At 39.8% G+C, this 18,736-nt stretch overlaps 1 protein-coding gene across 6 annotated transcripts in view; it reads right to left on the minus strand.

Annotated features, from left to right (window-relative positions):
- The window catches only part of ptpdc1b (protein tyrosine phosphatase domain containing 1b), a 145,536-nt gene that overhangs the window by 76,117 nt on the left and 50,683 nt on the right, over positions 1-18,736 (minus strand). For 5 of the 6 annotated variants that reach the window (XR_007263920.1, XR_007263921.1, XM_048606758.1 and 2 more), the window contains 2 exons: positions 3,537-3,626; positions 1,352-1,523 (listed from right to left, as the gene is read on the minus strand). Coding sequence is in view for 4 of the 6 variants with exons in the window: in XM_048606758.1 (XP_048462715.1) it covers positions 1,352-1,523; positions 3,537-3,618 (254 nt within the window). In the remaining 2 variants the exon portion in view is untranslated. The remainder of the gene's footprint in view (positions 1-1,351; positions 1,524-3,536; positions 3,627-18,736) is intronic. The other variant, XM_048606759.1, reaches the window with a different exon arrangement.

Genomic DNA, 18,736 nt, shown 5'->3' on the forward strand with positions numbered 1-18,736 from the left:
TGATGAGTTAATCCGATCTTTCTTCGCCTCTACCGGATTTGTCACTGAATTTACCAATTTTAATATTTATCTTCTCAATCTTTCCTCATCTTATTTCTCAATTGTCAAAACCCACTGGTTAAAGACATACCTTGTTAGTCCTGTCATTCACCAAATTGCCAATACCATGTTCCGCTCACATGGTTGTTATCACTGGGCACTTCCAACAATTTGGTGGGCAAAAAACACTGAGCTGGAAGGTTCAGACAACTTAAGCACCAAGTTACCAGATTAATTGAAATAAATTATTAAAATTATAGCTCAGAAACATGAAAAACACACATCGTTATTCAGTCACAATAAAGATCATGGAATAGGACTCTTGTAACGAAAGATTATTGGTCAATTTAGGTGGAACATACAAGAAAAATAAATTTGGACTCTTGATATTCATTCCGTGATGGCTGTATTTGAAAAAAAAAAGTTCATTTAGATCCAGTTGGATGAGAACTAAATTTCTTTGGTTTGCTTTTTCCAAGTACAAATAAGTACAAACTCAGCAATTTCTCCTAAGATGCATGTAAACATTTTTTTTCATTCACAGCATGAGGGTGCCGCTGGCTAGGCAGCATTTATTGCCCATCCCTAATTGCCCCAGAGGGCAGTTCAGAGTCAACCACATTGCTGTGGGTCTGGAGTCACATGTAGGCCAGACCAGGTAAGGATGGCAGTTTCCTTCCTTAAAGGACATTAGTGAACCAGATGGGTTTTTCCAACAATCGACAACGAATTCACAGTCATCATTAGACTCTTAATTCCAGATATTTTATTGCATTCAAATTCTGCCATCTGCCACAGCAGGATTCGAACCCGGGTCCCCAGAACATTATCTGGGTCTCGGGATTAACAGTCCACTGGCCATCACCTTCCCCCTATAAAAATACATTCTTAGGTTTCATTATTGACGTCTGTCAGTGAAGCAAAGGCAATGGTACTTTTTTTTTTAAAATCGGCTTAGAAAGATTGCTTTAGCCAGATTTAAAATTCCACATAATGTACATTTAATACATTTTAATGTTAATTTACCTTTTCTAAAATATCAATGCCACAAATATAGTAATCTGAAAATTGTTAGCCACCTAATTATACAAGTTGTATAATTATTATTTTTTAAAATAACAAATTACTTTTGCTATGAATGCCGTTCCAAATTAATAATAATTCTACCACAATTTGTCGATATCCTTTACTTGATAACTTCATAAAATGTTTCCATTCTTTATGTCAGCGTAGTGCATATATTGGAGTAAAGTAATTAGTCAAGTATCAGTTAGTAACTGTTCTTTGAAAATAAAAAGTCAACAAGTAATACCATGAAGAGTATAACCCTTTAACAGCTTGCTCGTCTTCACTCCATCGGGATGGATTTTCATACTTGCATGCACGACCACCACATGCCATTGAGCATTGCATATGGCCTGGGATAACATGCCGCAGGCGTTCTCCAACTTTGGTATATTTGGCTGTTGGACGTCGCATACTGCCTGAAATGAAGAAACAGGTAATCAAGCACATTTCAAAGTGGCAAGGTAATAAATGTAATTAAAATGAATTTATTTAATGAGTTTGATCAATCAAGCTGTGAAAATAGTTGACTCAAACATTTATTTTCTTGTAGTAAACACATATTAATTGTTAGACAAAATATCAGAATACAAAGGCATAGTGTTAGAAGATTTGAATCAAATGATTTATTTTACTTTAAGTAAACAATCAACTTTCAAAAATGCCATTTTATCTCTGTAATAACTTTACAAATTACAAGACTAATGCAGCGCAGGAATGCACATCAGAAATTCAAAATCAGGTTTCCCAAAACTTTCCATTCAGTAAAATTCCCTATATCAGCCCAAGTTGGGAAGGTTCAAGCTCTCTCATAATATTAACTCCACAACATTTAGCACGGTTATATACTAAATGTACAATTTATGTACATTTAGTATATTCACAACCACCATTTGAAATTTGGTTTAAAAATAAATTGCAGTTTTATCAACATCCAAGACACACTTCTGTAAAAACATGCACGAAACAGTCAAAAATAAACAGTTGAAATATAAAACACCAAAAAACTAAAACTGTTGCAGTTTGAAACGTATGCATATATCTGTTGTGTTGAAATCCTAAATAATAACATCAAAATGAAGTACTTCTTCCTGGTAATAGGCTAGTTTTAGCCTCTTCAATACTGACTGATGATACAGCAACCATAACCTGGTGAGATGTAGATGAAAGCATCTCTATGGCTGAGCTCCGACGTCTCTGCAAAACTCTGACCAGGCTATCAGAAGCAGAGTGCCTCTGACTCTGGATGAAGCTGCTCAAATACTCTACTGCTGAATGCCTTCTAGAAGATCCCTGCATGATGATTTGCTTGAAACACTCAAGACTGCCACCACTGAACAGTTACAGCTTGCAAAAAACAAATCAACAGATTACAGGGAAGTTACACTGCAATCTGATGATATTCTGATAGACTACATCAGTCCTTTAGGAGAGGCTAAGGGGTTTCCATAGTAACAACTAGCAGAGCCAATTATGATAGTCTATGTAGGCAGCATGTTATGTCATGCTGCAGTTTGGGAAAGGTGTCATTCTATTAGGCAATATCTTTGCTGTTTAATAGACCAATTGTGCAGCTGCTTCATACATCAGGTTTGGAAGCTTTGCGTTTGTGTGTATCAATGTAGCATGTTAAATAAAATTAATTATTCTTTGATCCATTCTGTAATATGCAATGGAATAATAAACTACTTCACAGGGAAAAAAAAATCAGTGTTTCACGCATGTGCTAATTGACAAAGAACCTCACAGTATTAGCTCACCTTCCTGCACTAAGTTTGTAAATCCAGCTGATCGGTCTTTTTTTGGTTGACAAATAAAATGCTCTATGAATATGGCGAGCTTCTGCCTAGATCATCCTTTCAGTTACTGAATTCCTGGTCCCTACCATGTGGGTGGAAAAAAAACATTTTGCTATCTCCCCTCTCACCCTTCAACCATTTACTTTAAATCTATGCCCCTGTTCAGAAAAGTGAGGGGCCTGGAGTAGAATTTGCTCCCCTGCACCAGGAGGGGATTGCCAGGCTCCCTCACAAATTGACAATATGAACCATTGTCTTTCTAACAAAATCAGTACTGTGCATTACTAATTTATTCATAGCGTCACAGAATCATACAGCATGGAAACAGACTCTTCGATACAACTAGTCCATGCCAACCATGTTCCCAAACTAGACCAGTCCCACCTGCCTGTATTTGGCCTATATCTCTCCAAACCTTTCCTATTCCTGTACTTATCCAAATGTCTTTTAAATGTTGTAACTGTACCTGCATCCGCATCCCATTTGTTCTAATTTACACTGCAGTATTAAAATGAAGCTAAATTGAATTCAATTTCACAACTGGCAAATATGAATTTTGAACTCACCGCCTCTGGGTTGTTAGTTCAGTAAAGTAGCTAAGCAAGTTTATTAAAATATTAAATATTAATTTACCTTTGTCTGAAGTTACAATATACCTCCTATGTTCTAATGAAGAGTAAGGCAGTTCAGGATGTAGGGAAATTCTTGTAGCCATGGCAGTATCTGTTGAAATATACATAGATATCTAATTTATTGTATTGGCACACACTTGCTATGTTTGCTCCTAGATTTCCTATACCACACCTTACCTATCATGTTTTCCATTACATGCTCATAGAATCAGGGAATTATGTCCCCTTGAAAGAAAATATGATTAACTCTAAAGAATAAATGTATGATCATTTAGCAGCCAACCTTAACATAAATTGCATTTATTTCAATGCAAGGAGCCTGACAGATGAACTTAGAGCATGGTTGGGAATGTGGAATATCATAACTATTACAGAAACATGGCTCAGGGAGGTATAGGACTAGCAGCTTAATGTTCCAGGGCATAGATGCGATGGGAAGAATAGAAAGGGGCAGGGCAAGGTAGGAGGGGGATGGTGTTTTTAGGTAAGTATAACATTTCAGTCGTACTGAGGGAGGATAGTCCTGGGAAAACTTCCATTGAAGTTATATGGATGAAACTAAGAAATAAGAAAGGGATGATCACCTTATTGGGATTGTACTATAGAATTGCAGGTAGACAGGGAAGTGAAGGTGGTGTTTGGGACGCTCACCTTCATTGGTCAGTGCACTGAGTATTGGAGCAGGGATATCATGTTGCGACTGCAGAAGACATCAGTAACGCCACTTTGGTCTCCCTGCTATAGGAAGGATGTTGTTCAACTTAAGAGGATTCAGAAAAGATTTACAAGGATGTTGCCAGGATTGAAAGGTTTGAGTTGTAGGGAAAGGCTGAATAGGCTGGGGCTTTTTCCCTGGAGCATCAGAGACTGAGGGGTGACCTTATAGAGATTTAAAAAATCATGAGGGGCATGGACAGGGTGAATAGCAAAGATCTCTTTCCCAGAGCAAGGGGGTCCAAAACTAGAGGGCATAGGTTTAAGGTGAGAGGGGAAAGATTTAAAAGGGACCTAAAGGGCAACTTTTCCACACAAAGGGTGGTGTGTGTATGGAACAAGCTGCCAGCAGAAGCGGTGGAAGCAGGCACAATTACACCACTTAAAAAGGCATCTGGATGGGTACATGAATAGGTAGGGTTTAGAGGGATATGGGTCAAAAGCTGGCAATGGGACTAGATCACTTCAGGATATCCAGTCGGCAAGGACGAGTTGGACCGAAGGGTCTGTTTCCATGCTGTGTAACTCTATGACTGCAAACGCTGTATTGTTGGGCCAATTAGACTGCCTGTTCCATAGAGGAAAGGAGCAAAGCACAGGGTAAAATATAGTGTCAAGACACGTGCCTTCATGCATTATTTGTTTTAGCCATTCCTTAAGACTTCTAAGTATTAAATGAGCTGTTAGAGAAAATGGGCCAGCAGCACAAAATTGCCAAACTTCTTAAACAGCTCACGAGGATGACTGTGTGGGAAATGGAAATGCGACCAGGCAAAATATGACAATTTTGTGTGGACTCTATGTGGTAACTGAACAGAATGAAGAGAAAAAGTATGAAAAATGTGGTGGCGGCGTCCCAACAATAGTTATGGTTGCATTAAACATTTAAAACTAGTAGCCTTTTGCTAAAAATTTGCTAAAACTGAATAATAATGATTCAGCCAGAGTTGTCTACATTTTGACTGTTCAAAATTCCTCTTGTCCTTTTGCCCCTGCTTCTCTGCAATTTTTAGGATGCTTTTTGGAGTCTACTCCTGTGAGGACAGTTAGAAAATAATGGTTCAAAGCCTTCCATACTTCCCGCCCCCACATTGTTAAATCATTATTATTCAGTAATTTATCCAGTCTCACTCGCTAGTTTTCTCAGATTTGCCAAATTCTCCATTTTCCATACATCCTTCACTGGTGTTTAATGTTTTTACAATCTCCTACCCTATTTTTCTGTAGTGTTTTCTGAAGTATATAGAAACATACATAGAAAAACAAAAGATAAGAGGAGTCTGTTCAATGCCTTGATCCAGCTCATTTATTCATTAACGATCATGAGGAATCATCAAGCTCAATACTAGGGATTAGGATCCCACCCTCCCCCATATCTCTTGATCTCTTGATCATAAGAGCTATATCTACCTCCTTCTTGAAAGCAAAACCAAGCAAGGGAAAAATGAAATACCTCTTTAAATATCTGTCATTGCTTTTCTACAAACCTGCGTTTTAACCCACTCCACTTCAACCAATTTTGGCTTACAACACTGTTACTGCCTATATTTAAGTTTAAAAGTTCCAAACCAAATTTCTAACCACCATTTTTTGTAACTTAATGTGAAATGCGATCATGCTGCAATCACTCTTACCTAGAGGACTCTTTGCTCTGAGGTAATTTGTTAATCCTACCTCATTGCACATTACCAGTCCAAATTGGTCTGTTCCCTGGTTGGTTCTGGAACATATTGCTCAAAAGAAACTGTCCTGAATACCCTATGAATGCATTCTCTGGCTGTAGCACCAGCGGTCTGCTAGCATAGTTTGTGATCTACACTAACCATATCAAAAATATCTACTGCATGAGGAATATCTGCTTGGAGTTGATGAGCTGGACACTGCAATGAGTCAAGAAGCGTAAAATTACTGTGACATTTTGTTTCAGGAGACCATCACATTCCTCAAGTGCAGTATTTCAGATTAGGTTTATGGTCATGGACAGGGAGGTGTGACTGTAGGAAAGGCAATTATGTGGATCTAAAAAAGGTATCAATGGAGGAGTCTCAGCCTTGCAATTGTTCTATAGTTTTCAGGTTCTTACAGCTTGAGACAGAGAAAGGGGGAGACAGAGCAAGCGAGAGAGCGAGGAGAGACAGAAGGAACTACACAAAGGATGAACAAACTGATCCTTGCACTGTAGTTCAAGAGGCCATTCAAGCAGGGAATGCAGAAAGGAATACAGTAGTAGTAGTAAGAGAACGTATAGGCAGGGGGATAGACACTGTTCTCTGCAGACAAGAACTCAAGTCCTGAAGGCTGTGTTACCCGCCCAGTACCCAGGATAAGGACGCCTTGTCAGAGTCGCAAAGGAACAGACAATGGGAGGAGCAGGATCCAGCTTTCATAACTGAATGAAAGAGGTGGGACCAAAAGATATTCTGCTGAGTAGTAGGAACAGCTATGGACTAAATTAAAAAGCAGAACAAAAAAAAGGTAATAATTGCCAGATTTACAATCTGATCTACAAACAAATTGACACAGAGTATATAATATCAGAGTGTTGAATACATAGCTCAAAGATTGCATCGGAAAAATGGGTTTCAATTCATGGGGCATTGACAACAGCACTGGAGAAGGATCAGCACCATCAGGACAGCTTTCACCTGAACCACCTAGAACTAGTATACTGACATCATAAAATTAGAGCTCTAGACTCAATAATGGGGACAGCGGTGTAAGGGGAGATGGGCAAGTTGGATGGGCAATATATGTTGGGCAGCCAGTGACGGCCATGTCCCACAAATGAAGAAAGAAAAGCAGTTGAAGGGAAAGGACAAGGCAATAGCACAGTCGTGACACAGGTAAATTTAACCAAAAAGTCAACAAGAAAGAACCAGATCATATGAACACAATGCACCAGGAAATAAAGTCAGAATGAGTAGAAATGGCAAAACACAAAATTAAAAGGCTAGTTATTAAAAAGCACACAGCATTTGAACAAGTTTGATGAATTAATAGCCCAAATACAACCGAATGAGCAAGATATTGTAGGCATTAGACTCAAGTATCTGAAATTTTCCAGACAACAAACATTAGTCAAATCACTGAACTTTTTCAGTTAGCAGCTGACCAGTGTGAAATAAACCCAACAAGCAAAATAATGTGCGGAAACATAAAGAAGATCAGCGTGAAAACTCGCATTGCTATGAAAAAAAAAATCTAGATCAACCTACACTTGCAGAATATCTCATGGTGAAAGTCAAACATGTTCCTGCAATGGTTTCTTACGCCTATAGATGGCACAATGTTAGAAACTTCAGTTATAACCATGCCCTCCACCTTATAAAATTGATAAGGTTTTAAAAAGCTACTGGTACTCAATTTCAAATTCTGGTTGCTAGATGATTCTTAGACTTTGTTTTTGTTTCTTCTGAATGTGTTCCACGTTCTTTCCTATGCTAGTTGAGCACCTTTTATGTTTTTAATTAATTTTCACTTATTGATAGTCCATGAAAGTCACCAATCTAAATTGGCTTAATTCCAGCAAATAAGGTAAAATAATAGATCAAAATTGTTTCTAGTGAACCTTGATCAGAAACCCTGAATATTAAATAATCATTAATGGCTTCTTGAAATGCCTTAATTGAACCTGCATCCACCATAATCACATGCTGTGTGAAAAGTATTTTCTCACATTTGCTTCTTTTGAACATTACTTCCTATCTGTATCCTCTCATTCTTGATTCTTTTAATGAGCAGCAACTGCTTCTCCCCACCTACTTTCTCCAGACACCTCGAGATTTTGAAAATTTGAATAATTGCTTATTGTCTCCTATCCTCAGCCAACTTTATAAACATTTATTTCATGAGCTTATAAAGGTTTCTTGTGTTAGATGGGATGGTATCAAATGTCTATTGGAAATCCATGCACACCATATCAATAACATTAACCTCATCAAAACATCATTAAACATGATGTTTTACCTTAAAACAAAATTGGGGCTAACTCTTCCCAATTAACCTACATTTTTCCATCCAACTATCAATTCTGTCCTGAATAATTGTTTCAAGAGGCTTTCCTACCACTAAAGTTAAATTGACTGGAACCAATACACCAACTTCCTTCTCCCTACGTCCTTCACTCACATTCACAAACAGGAGCAGGAAAGTGTAAGCTTATGCAATGGGAAATGTTAAAGGGAAAGGAACTCAAAAATAATGTGACAAAGCAAACTGAGAAGCATATAGCAACAAATTTGCAGAGAACAACCTCAACACCAATGTTATGCAAAACTAAAATTTTCAGATACTACATTTCTATAATTGACTCAAAATTCTCTTCCTGGATAAAGACTAATATTACAACAGTAAACCTATCAAAACTAATTATTACCTCTGCATCTGATGGATCGATGCACAGAAATTTCCTCCCAACTAAATATTGGGAAGAATGAAGCCATTTTCTTTGATCCACACCACAAACTCCATCCCTCTCTCTGGCAATTTTCTAAGGATGAACCAAACCATTCACAACCTTGCTGTTACACTTAAGTCTCTGACCACATATCTGGAATTCCTCACTGTTGTGCAAGACCAAACGGGTTAGCTGATAATACAAGATAAACTCCAGTTGTCATGATATATAAAAAAAACTGCTAACCAGTCTGTTTATAAGCTGGTTGGTTAGAGTTATTCAAGTGCTAAGTTCCATGTAGCTAGCAGTATGTGTACCTACTTGTGTCTAACCTGATGTCTGAAGAGATTATCACAAACTCAGATTCAATGCAACTAGCTGTTAAATACATAGAGCATAGGAAGAGGAGTAGGCCATTCAGTCCCTTGAGCCTGCTCTGCCATTCAATAAGATCATTGATGATCTGTGGCCTAACTCTATTTGTTTGCCTTGGGTCCATTTCACGTGATATCCTTGCTTAATAAAAAAATGGCCAGCTCACATTTAAAGTTAACTAAATTAGCATCAACCACTGCTTGAAGAAGGGAGTTCCAAACCTCCACTACTCTTTGCATGCAGAAGTACTTACTGACATCTCTCCTGAATGACCTGGTCCTAATTCTTAAACTATGCCCTCGCTTCTAGGATCTTCAACCTGTGAAAATAGTTTATCTTCATCTACCTTGTCTTTCACTGTTACGACTGCCCCTTAACATTCTAAATTCTAGAGATTAAAGGCCTATTTGTCTAATCTCTCAATTTAACCCAAAGTCCGGCTATCATCCCGTAAACCTGCATTGAATGGCCTGTAGGGCCAAAACATCCTTCCTAAGGTGTGGTGCCCAGATCTGCTCAGAGTAGAGTATTTTAAGTGGGGACTAACTAGGGTTTTGATTACTAAAATATAACATCGGCATCCCAATATTCCAGGCCTTTAGATATGATGGCCATCATTCAATTAGCCTTCTTGACTACTTTCTGCACCTGACTGTGGCATTTTAAAAAGCTATGCGTCCATAACCCCATTTTGTGCCTTTTTAAAAAAAAAAAAGTCCTGAACTATCCTTTCTTGGTCAAAAGAGGAAAAATAAAACTCACTTGCTTATATTAAAATCCATCTGCCACATTTGTCCATTCACCTAGCCTATCAACATCCTGTTGTAAGTTTATGATGTTGTCAACACTACCTACACAATTCTGCCCAATTTTGTGTTGTCAGCAAATTTAGATAGTTGACTTCTTATGTTATTATCCAAATTGTAAATGAATATTGTGAATAATTAAGGTCCTACAGATCCCTACAGGACAGCACTAGTCACACCCTGCCAATCTAAGTATTTACCCATTATTCCAACTCTGTTTCCTGCCACTCAACCAATTTCCTATCCATGCCAGTGATTTACCCTCAATTCCATGGGCTGTTATCTTAGCTAACAGTCTCTTGTGGGGGACTTTATCAAAAGCCTTCTGGAAGTCCATATAAACAACATCCATGGGCATATACCATGCTGACGGTGGTACGGATTTTGTCACAAATAGCACCTCCATAAACCTCACTTTCTCCTAACTGGTTCCTCTCTTCCTTGTAGATGCTCCTTAAAGGTTACTTTCTTGTCATATGTCCTGATATTTCTATATCTGGCTCCATGTTCATTTTTATTTAGAAGTGCCCCTGTGAAATGCCTGGAGATACTTTGCATTGATAAAGCATTCATAAATGCAACTTGTTAACCTATCTGTACTCTGCTCAGCAGTGCATAAGTAATAACCACAGGAAAAAGCATGTATCAAACTACCCATATCATATGCAAAGTGTTCATGCATCTCATCTAAGAAATGACATACTTGGCATAAAGGGAGTGCAGTCAAGGCTCACCAGACTGAATCCTGGAATCGTGCGACTATCCCACAAAGAAAAACTAAGGAGACTGGGCCTGTATTTGCTGGAATTTAGAAGAATGAGAGGCAAGCTCATGAAATTTACAAAATTCTTAAATGGATAAATGGCAGAAAGGGTGGGAGGAACTTCTTCACTCAGGTGGTAGTAAATCTTTGGAATTCACCTTAAAGGGCTGTGGAAGTTCAATCACTAAGTTTAAGACAGAGATTGATAGATTTCTAGTTTTTGATGACATTAAGGAATATAAATATAGTACAACGTAGTATTCATTTAGAATGGTGGTTCAGGTTCAAGAAGCTGAACAGCTCCTATGTTTTTAAAGAAGTTACTTTCTGCCACTTCTGGCTCAATTATAACCTTTGCACAAATCCTATTTCTCCAGAGACAATAAATGGTTTCAATTTGGCATACAGGATATTAGAAGATCAATTAGTGCACTGTTATTTTCAAACCATTGTTATAACCAGGGGAGGAAGATTGGATCCAACCACCCAGGGAGGCCACAGGGATTTATATTATTTTTAACACATTATAGCTCTTTCCAATTAAAATGTATTTAACTAATTTGACGGGAGCACTGAAGACCCAATTACAGTTTTCTTGAGCAAAAGAAAGAATAATTTTAATTTTTACAAATCTCAAGAAAAATATTAGACACAAGGTCAAGGATAAGGCCTCTGAAATCGTGTGGGCCTACACACCAGTCCAAAGTTAAAAGTGAGTGCCCAGTATAAATACAGATAAAGAAATGTATAGTTTAAGCACTTAGGAGGCTCAAGAGGAGCAAAGCTTTAGCCTGAGACAATGTTTGGTTTATTTAGTGTCTTAAATCTTATCAGTGGAGAACATGCAGTTATCCTTCCAGTTCTGAGTGTTCTGATATTTCTTTTTAACCATATCACCACCAGGCACTTTTTCTTTCTCAGTGACAGAGACAGAGTTCTCAGTCACTGTTCCATACTGCAACCTTAGTCTCAACTTTCTACTCTGCAAAAGCAGTTTCTTGAATTACAAATGAACTTTTAATATTCTACCTGCAGAAGTTACGTTTTAGGTTTGTTAATTGTAGGTGATATTCCATCTCCAACATGTAAATGCTCTCATACAGGTACACCTGCTGTCTCTGGCAAGGCCTACACAACATAATGGGCTACAAAATGAAGCAGAACAGAATAGTGGACAAAAATACATGTTGCACTGATGTGCTCAATGATTTTTACCCTCAGTTCGAACAGAAAGTCAGTGAAACAGTGTCACCTGCCCCGACAGCCTGGGATGCTCCTGTTCCCTCTGTCACCGTTATAGACATCAGATCGGTCTTTTTGACAGCTAACCCATGGAAAGCAACTGGCCCAAATAGAGTCCCCGGCCATGCGCTCAGATCCTGTGTGGACTAGCTGGCAGGAGTATTCGACATGTTTCACCACTCCTTGCTACAATCTGAAGTCCTCACCTGTTTCAAGAAGACCTCCATCATCCCGGTACCAAAGAAAACACACACAGCATGCCTCAATGACTACTGCCCGGTGGCTCTGACCTCCATAATTATGACGTATTGAGGAGTTAGTCATGGCTCACATCAACTCTAGCCTCCCAGCCTGCCTCGATCCCTCACTATTTGCCTACCAGCCCAAGAGGTTCACAGTAGACACCATTAACATTCATGTTACACAAGTGCTAGCCAACGACCATCTCCAGCAAGACAAAGTCTAAACATCACCCCTTGACATTCAATAGCATTATCATCACTGAAGCCCCCACTATCAACATCCTGGGGGTAAACTCTGATCTGGAACTCAACTGGACTTGCCATGTAAATATTGTGGCTACAAGAGCAGGTCAGAGGCAAGGAACCCCGTAACTAGTACTTCACCTTGTAATCCCCAAATGCTGTCCATTATTTAAAAGGCACAAATCAGATGCGTGATGGGATACATTTCATGAGTCTGGATGAGTGCAGCTGCAACAGCCCTCTTGATGCTTGACACCTCAGAACACAAAGGCAGAAAAGCAGAAAAGAGTTACACAGATGGTAGACAAGACAAGCAGATAATTGGAGGTGATGTGGAAGAGGGACACAAACCAGAGAAATTGTGTCAAAGAGAGCGGAGATGGGTTCCAGGAGTTCCATAAGCCAGGTTGAGGGTATAGGAGGTGGAGGACATCGCAAGAGGAGGGACATAGATAGCATTGGTGATTAGGAGGTGCCACAGGGTGGAAGGGGGAAGCTGCAAAGGAGAGGCAGATGATGGAGGTTGCAAAGTGGCAGTTTGGTGGTTACAAGGAGGAAGGGAAGATAGAAGCAGCAAAGGGAAAGAGGGAGCGTATGAAGGGCAAAAGACAATTGCAAGGTCCAGTTGGGGGGTGAGGGGAGGGAGAAAAGAAAAGGGAGTTGGAAAGCGGAAAGAGGGAGGCTGCAAGTGGTATTAGTGGAAGGGGGAAAAAGAGGGAGGCTGCAAGGGGCAGTGGATGGGGGATAAGGGAGGCTGGAAGGCACAATGGATGGAGAAGGGGGAAGCTACAAAGGGCGGTGGATGGAGAAGGAGGCTTCTAGTAGCAGTGGAAGAGGATGACGGAGGCTGCAAGGAGTCAGGGGACGAGAAAGGCTACAAGTGGTTCGGTGAAGGGGAGGCTGCATGGGGTCATGAAGGTGGGAGGCTATGGGCTGGCTTCAAGAGGCAGGAGGTTGGAGGGCTGCAAGGAGTATGTGGAAAAGAAGGAGACTGCAAGCGGCTGTGGGGGCAGAAAGGAGGAGGTTGCAAAGGGCAGGGGTAATTAGAAAGTGAAAAGGGACAGGTCGGTGGGAGGATGGGGAAGACCACAATATGTCATGAGGGCGTGGAAGAGGAGGAAGACTATAGGGGTCAGATGAAGGAAAAGAAGCAGGCCTCTTACATTCTGTTATTGATGCTTTACAAGTGTGCCCAACATATCAAATGTGAAACTGTGGTGTCCATCTCAATTTTCAATTGTTGGCTACTAATTTATCAGGTTAGAAGTGGGAAACTGGGATTACCGATAGAAGAATTGAACCATAATTACAAACTAATGGGAACCATGTCAAATTAAATAAATCAAATTCTGACAGATTTCCTGATTTAATTTCACACTTTTCCGTTACCATAAGACCTTAAGTTAGGTCAGAATTAGGAGCAAAATTAAGCCCTTTCAACCCATTGAGTTTTCTCCACCATTCAAGTGATGGTTAGTGTGTTTCTCAATACCATTCTCCTGCCTTCTTCCCATAACCCTAGATCCCCTAACTCATCAAGAGTCTATCGATCTGTGTCTTAAAAACACTCAATGACTTGGCCTCCACAGCCCTCTGTAGCTATGAATTCCACTGACTAACCACCCTCTCACTGAAGAAATTCCTCCTCATCTCAGTTCTAAAGGGTATTCCCTTCACTTTGAGTCAGTGCCATTGGGTTCTAGTCTCTCCTACTAGTGGAAAGATCTTCTCTATGTTCGTTCTATCCAAACCTCTCAGTATTCTGTAAAACTCAATAGGATCCCACCCCATCCTCTCAACTCCAGCGAGTTCAGACCTTCAGTCCTAAACCACTCCTCATTTGATAAGTCCTTCATCCCTGGTATCATTCTTGTAAACCACAAATTATTACTATCCAAGGACGTCACAAATAAGAATACTATTGTATCTATATAAAAGTCTTGGAGAAATTACAAACACATAGGAGATTTTAGGAAATTTACAGTTTTTGAAATGTCAGGTGTCATAAACAGGTCTATGGAACATGTTTTGAGAGCTACCACAGCAGAAAACTGGGGAAGAAAGCCTCAAATGTACTTATGAATTATACAATCACTTGTTTGGTTTCTTCTACTTCCTCCACTATAAACCGAAATGATCTCCAACTTATAAAGAGAAATATTCAAAGTAGTTTGCAGCAAGCTAACATTTTGGATTGCACAATAATTAGCAGTTCAATAAAATGTTAAAATATTCAATTCACTCAATTACTACATGCGTCAAACCTCAACTGGCTGCTGTGTCAAATCTTTGTCTGGTAAAGCCTATAAAGCTATTGACAAAACCCACCTTAATTTTCTTAAAAAGACGTTCAGATCAATCAACATTTTATGCCACTTTCAGTATTATGATGCATACTAATACAGAATTCCTATGAGAAAAAAAAAGTCAAAATTTCAAGGCATTTTTAAGTTTAGAAAAGTAGCAACACAGTTGAATCTACCACTAAGCATAGCTCGCAGTCTAAAACCTTCAATGTAATTTGCTCCATTTTACCAGCAATGTATGTAATACTTTAAATAGAATCACAGAATCCCTACAGTGTGGAAACAGGCCAATCAGCCTAACAAATCTGCACTGTCCCTCCAAAGAGAATCCCACCCATACCCATTCCCCTACCCCTTCCCGTAATCCTGCATTTCCCATGGCTAATTCACCTAATTTACACATCGCGGGATATTACAGGCAATTTAATGTGGCCTATCTACCTAACCTGCACATCTTTGGACTATGAGAGGAAACCCACAGAGATACGGGGAGAATGTGCAAACTCCACATAGACAGTCACCCTAGAGTGGAAACAAACCCGGGTCCCCTGGCGCTGTGAGGCAGTGGTGCTAACCACTGAGTCACTGTGCCGCTCCAATGTTTAGAAAATATTCAATAGAATATCATCCCATCTTCCCAGAACACCACCACTGTTGATTCAACATTTTGTTTATCCTAGCAGATCTACATCTATTTGCATAGGAAAACACCATACTCCATTAGTATAGATTCTTTAAAACTGGTGTTTTCTTAAGATCTTAAGCGCAGGAATGCTGCCATCTCAAAATGCTTGATAAATACCAGTGAGCAACAAATCTTGCTATACCTGCTTTCCAGACAATTATTTGGCAAGTCACAGAATAACAGAGTTAATGTGTTGCTTAACAACTTTAAACATTGGCAACAGCCAACAGTAAACACACAGCTGAAACCTAATGCTTTCACATCAGTGTAAAACTGCACTAATTTTGATGACGCAAACAGGTTGGAGACAAATTTCCAAAGAATTTTCAACTCAAGTGAACCTGCGTTTTCAAACTGGCTTATTGTCTCTCACTGAAGATTTCATGGTTTTGAACATTACTAAGATGTTTATATTATAATATGTAAGGTATTGTAACTGCATGGAGCAGGAAGGAACAACAAAAGGATCTTTACCTGTCGATCGCTATTCACATATTTACACACATATGAACATCACATAATCCTTGCTCAGAAAATGTGCACAAAGGCAGCGGAAGTTTTCACAACAGAAAAGTTTCAGCAGAAACAATGGACGGTGCAATGCATCTATTTGGTCGCATTCGAACACATTGCCGATCTCAAAACAGCATATGAAGCATAGAATAGTTATTTAAAGCAAATGAAAACACAAAATTGGCAAATACTGGACCAGATGTCACAATTTTGCAACAGTAAAAACTCCTGCTTAGTGTAAAATAGAAAGCTGCACCCAACAATTCAAAGGTTATTAATTATGGAACAGAAGTAGGCCATCCAGCCAGCCGAGCTTATTTCACCATTTAGTACAATCAAGGCTGAGCGAAGATTTCAATGCTGTTTACTCACACTAACCACCTCATATTAATAATCAAAAATTTATCAGCCTCTACTTTAAATATACTCAAAGACTAGCTACCATAGCCTTCAGGGGAGCGAATTCCAAAGGTTCACCATTCACCGCACAAATAAATTTCTCATCTCAGTTCCAAAGGTATCCCCCTTATTTTTAAATTGTGCCCTTGGTGCTAGACTCCCCAGCACGGGGAAACAGCTTACCTGCATCTACTCTGCCTACGCCTTTAAGTATTTTATAGGTTTCAATGAGTTCACTTTTAATTCTTTGAACCTCTAGGGAATATAGATTGCTTTTCATAGGGCAGTCCCTCCAACCTGGGAACAAGTCTGATGAGCCTTTGTTGTACTCCCTCGATGACAATAATATCTTTCCCAAGATAAGGAGACCAAAACCACACACTGCACTCCAGTGCAGTCAAACTGAGCTCCTATACAATTGAAGCAAGACTTTACTACTCCTGCAATAAAGATTTCACTGATTCCACATCAAGGCAAATCATTCTGGTATTCCAAGCAATTCTGAAACATGGTGCTCCAAATTTGAAACCTGGATTTCTCAAGCCTATCTATACTGCCTGTGTCTTCTGGCACATTACTATAATAGCTGTAACTATGGACTATAACATTTTAACTTCCATAAGGATTGTTATACCTGATACATTTCATCGACTATAATCATTTTAAAAAAGGTAGCAACGTGGACCAGCAATGGCTGCAATGGTCACCTGCGCAGGGATTGAGGCAAGCATTGTGTGACTCATGTTGTATAAACACAGCTGTGTGCACTCAAGTTATTACTTCTACCTAAAATCATCAAAACTAGGTCTCTGAGCCCACATTAAAAAGCCTGCATCTCCTGTATATTTCTCACACGTATTATCATTTCACATATTAGGACATAAATGGCTTGACTGTCAGTTAGCCAACTTGGAAAGACACTGGAGCTATACTCCAGAATACACACTATAACTATATTGCAACAGTACAGCAAAGAGAAGAACATGGATTCATAACCGCCGAAGCTAGACAGTTTAGTCTTTCATTCTTCCCACCTACTTCCCATCATTTTGGAAAACCGCGTCTGATATAAAAGCAACTTGAACATAAGCCAATGAGACTCAAAAGCTATCCATAAATCCAGCTATTGCTGCAGATATGAGACAACACTCAACTGAAGCTTCAGATTTGAACTTTAACACCTCAAATATCTGTTTAGCTGAAAAACCTTTATTACTCTGGTCTGTACCAGACACATCCTTTTAAACATCTTACCTGTGTTTTTGTGTACGTTTGATGTCGCATTTTATCTTTTCTTGGGGTTAGTAGATAATAAAGTTCTTTATTCTTTCACTCAAGAAAAACTTGGTAATTGGCTCCTTCATTTTCTAGCGATCTATATTTTAAGTGTGATAGCTGTGTGCTAAAAAGAAATAAAAATATTTTTTGCGACTGACTGAGAAGTGATTAAAGAGAGGGGGGAACCAATGTTTTCCTCCTCAGCTAGTCGTCACAACATACTCAAAAAGTTAGCATGCAGGAAGTGCAAGTGATTAAGAAGACAAATGAATTACAGTTGTTTATTGTTAGGAAATGATTAAAAATAGGGAAGTTTTACTGCAATTGCACAGGGTGTTTATGAGACTACATCTGAATGAACACATATATTCTTGGTCACCTTACTTAAAGGTAGATAGAATTGTATGATAAGCAGTTCAGAGATTCACTAGATTGACTGCAGTGATTAAGAGATAGTAGGAACTGCAGATGCTGGAGAATCCGAGACAACAAGGTGCAGGGCTGGATGAACACAGCAGGCCAAGCAGCATCATAGGAGCAGAGAGGCTGACGTTTCGGGCCTAGAACCTTCCTCAGAAAAGGGTTCTGAAATAAATAGGGAGAGAGTGGGAGGCGGATAGAAGATGGATAGAGGAGAGGATAGGTGGAGAGGAAACAAACAGGTCGAAGAGGCGGGGATGGGGCCAGTAAAGGTGAGTGTAGGTGGGGAGTTAGGGAGGGGATAGGTCAGTCCAGGGAGGACGGACAGGTCAAGGGGGTGGGATGAGGTTAGTCGGTAGGAGATGGAGGTGCGGCTTGAGGTGGGAGGAGGGGATAGGTGGGAGGAAGAACAGGTTAGGGAGGCAGGGACGAGCTGGACTGGTTTTGGGATGAGGTAGGGGGAGGGGAGATTTTGAAGCTTGTGAAATCCACATTGATACCATTGGGCTGCATGGTTCCCAAGCGGAATATGAGTTGCTGTTCCTGCAACCTTCGGGTGGCATCGTTGTGGCACTGCAGGAGGCCCAGGGTGGACATGTCGTCTGAAGAATGGGAGGGGGAGTTGAAATGGTTCGCGACTGGGAGGTGCAGTTGTTTATTGTGAACCGAGCGTAGGTGCTCTGCAAAGCGGTCCCCGAGCCTCCGCTTGGTTTCCCCGATGTAGAGGAAGCCACACCGGGTACAGCGGATGCAGTATACCACATTGGCAGATGTGCAGGTGAACATCTGCTTGATGTGGAAAGTTTTCTTGGGGCCTGG

Source organism: Rhincodon typus, chromosome 16, assembly GCF_021869965.1.
Source record: "Rhincodon typus isolate 14 chromosome 16, sRhiTyp1.1, whole genome shotgun sequence".
Taxonomy (NCBI): domain Eukaryota; kingdom Metazoa; phylum Chordata; class Chondrichthyes; order Orectolobiformes; family Rhincodontidae; genus Rhincodon; species Rhincodon typus.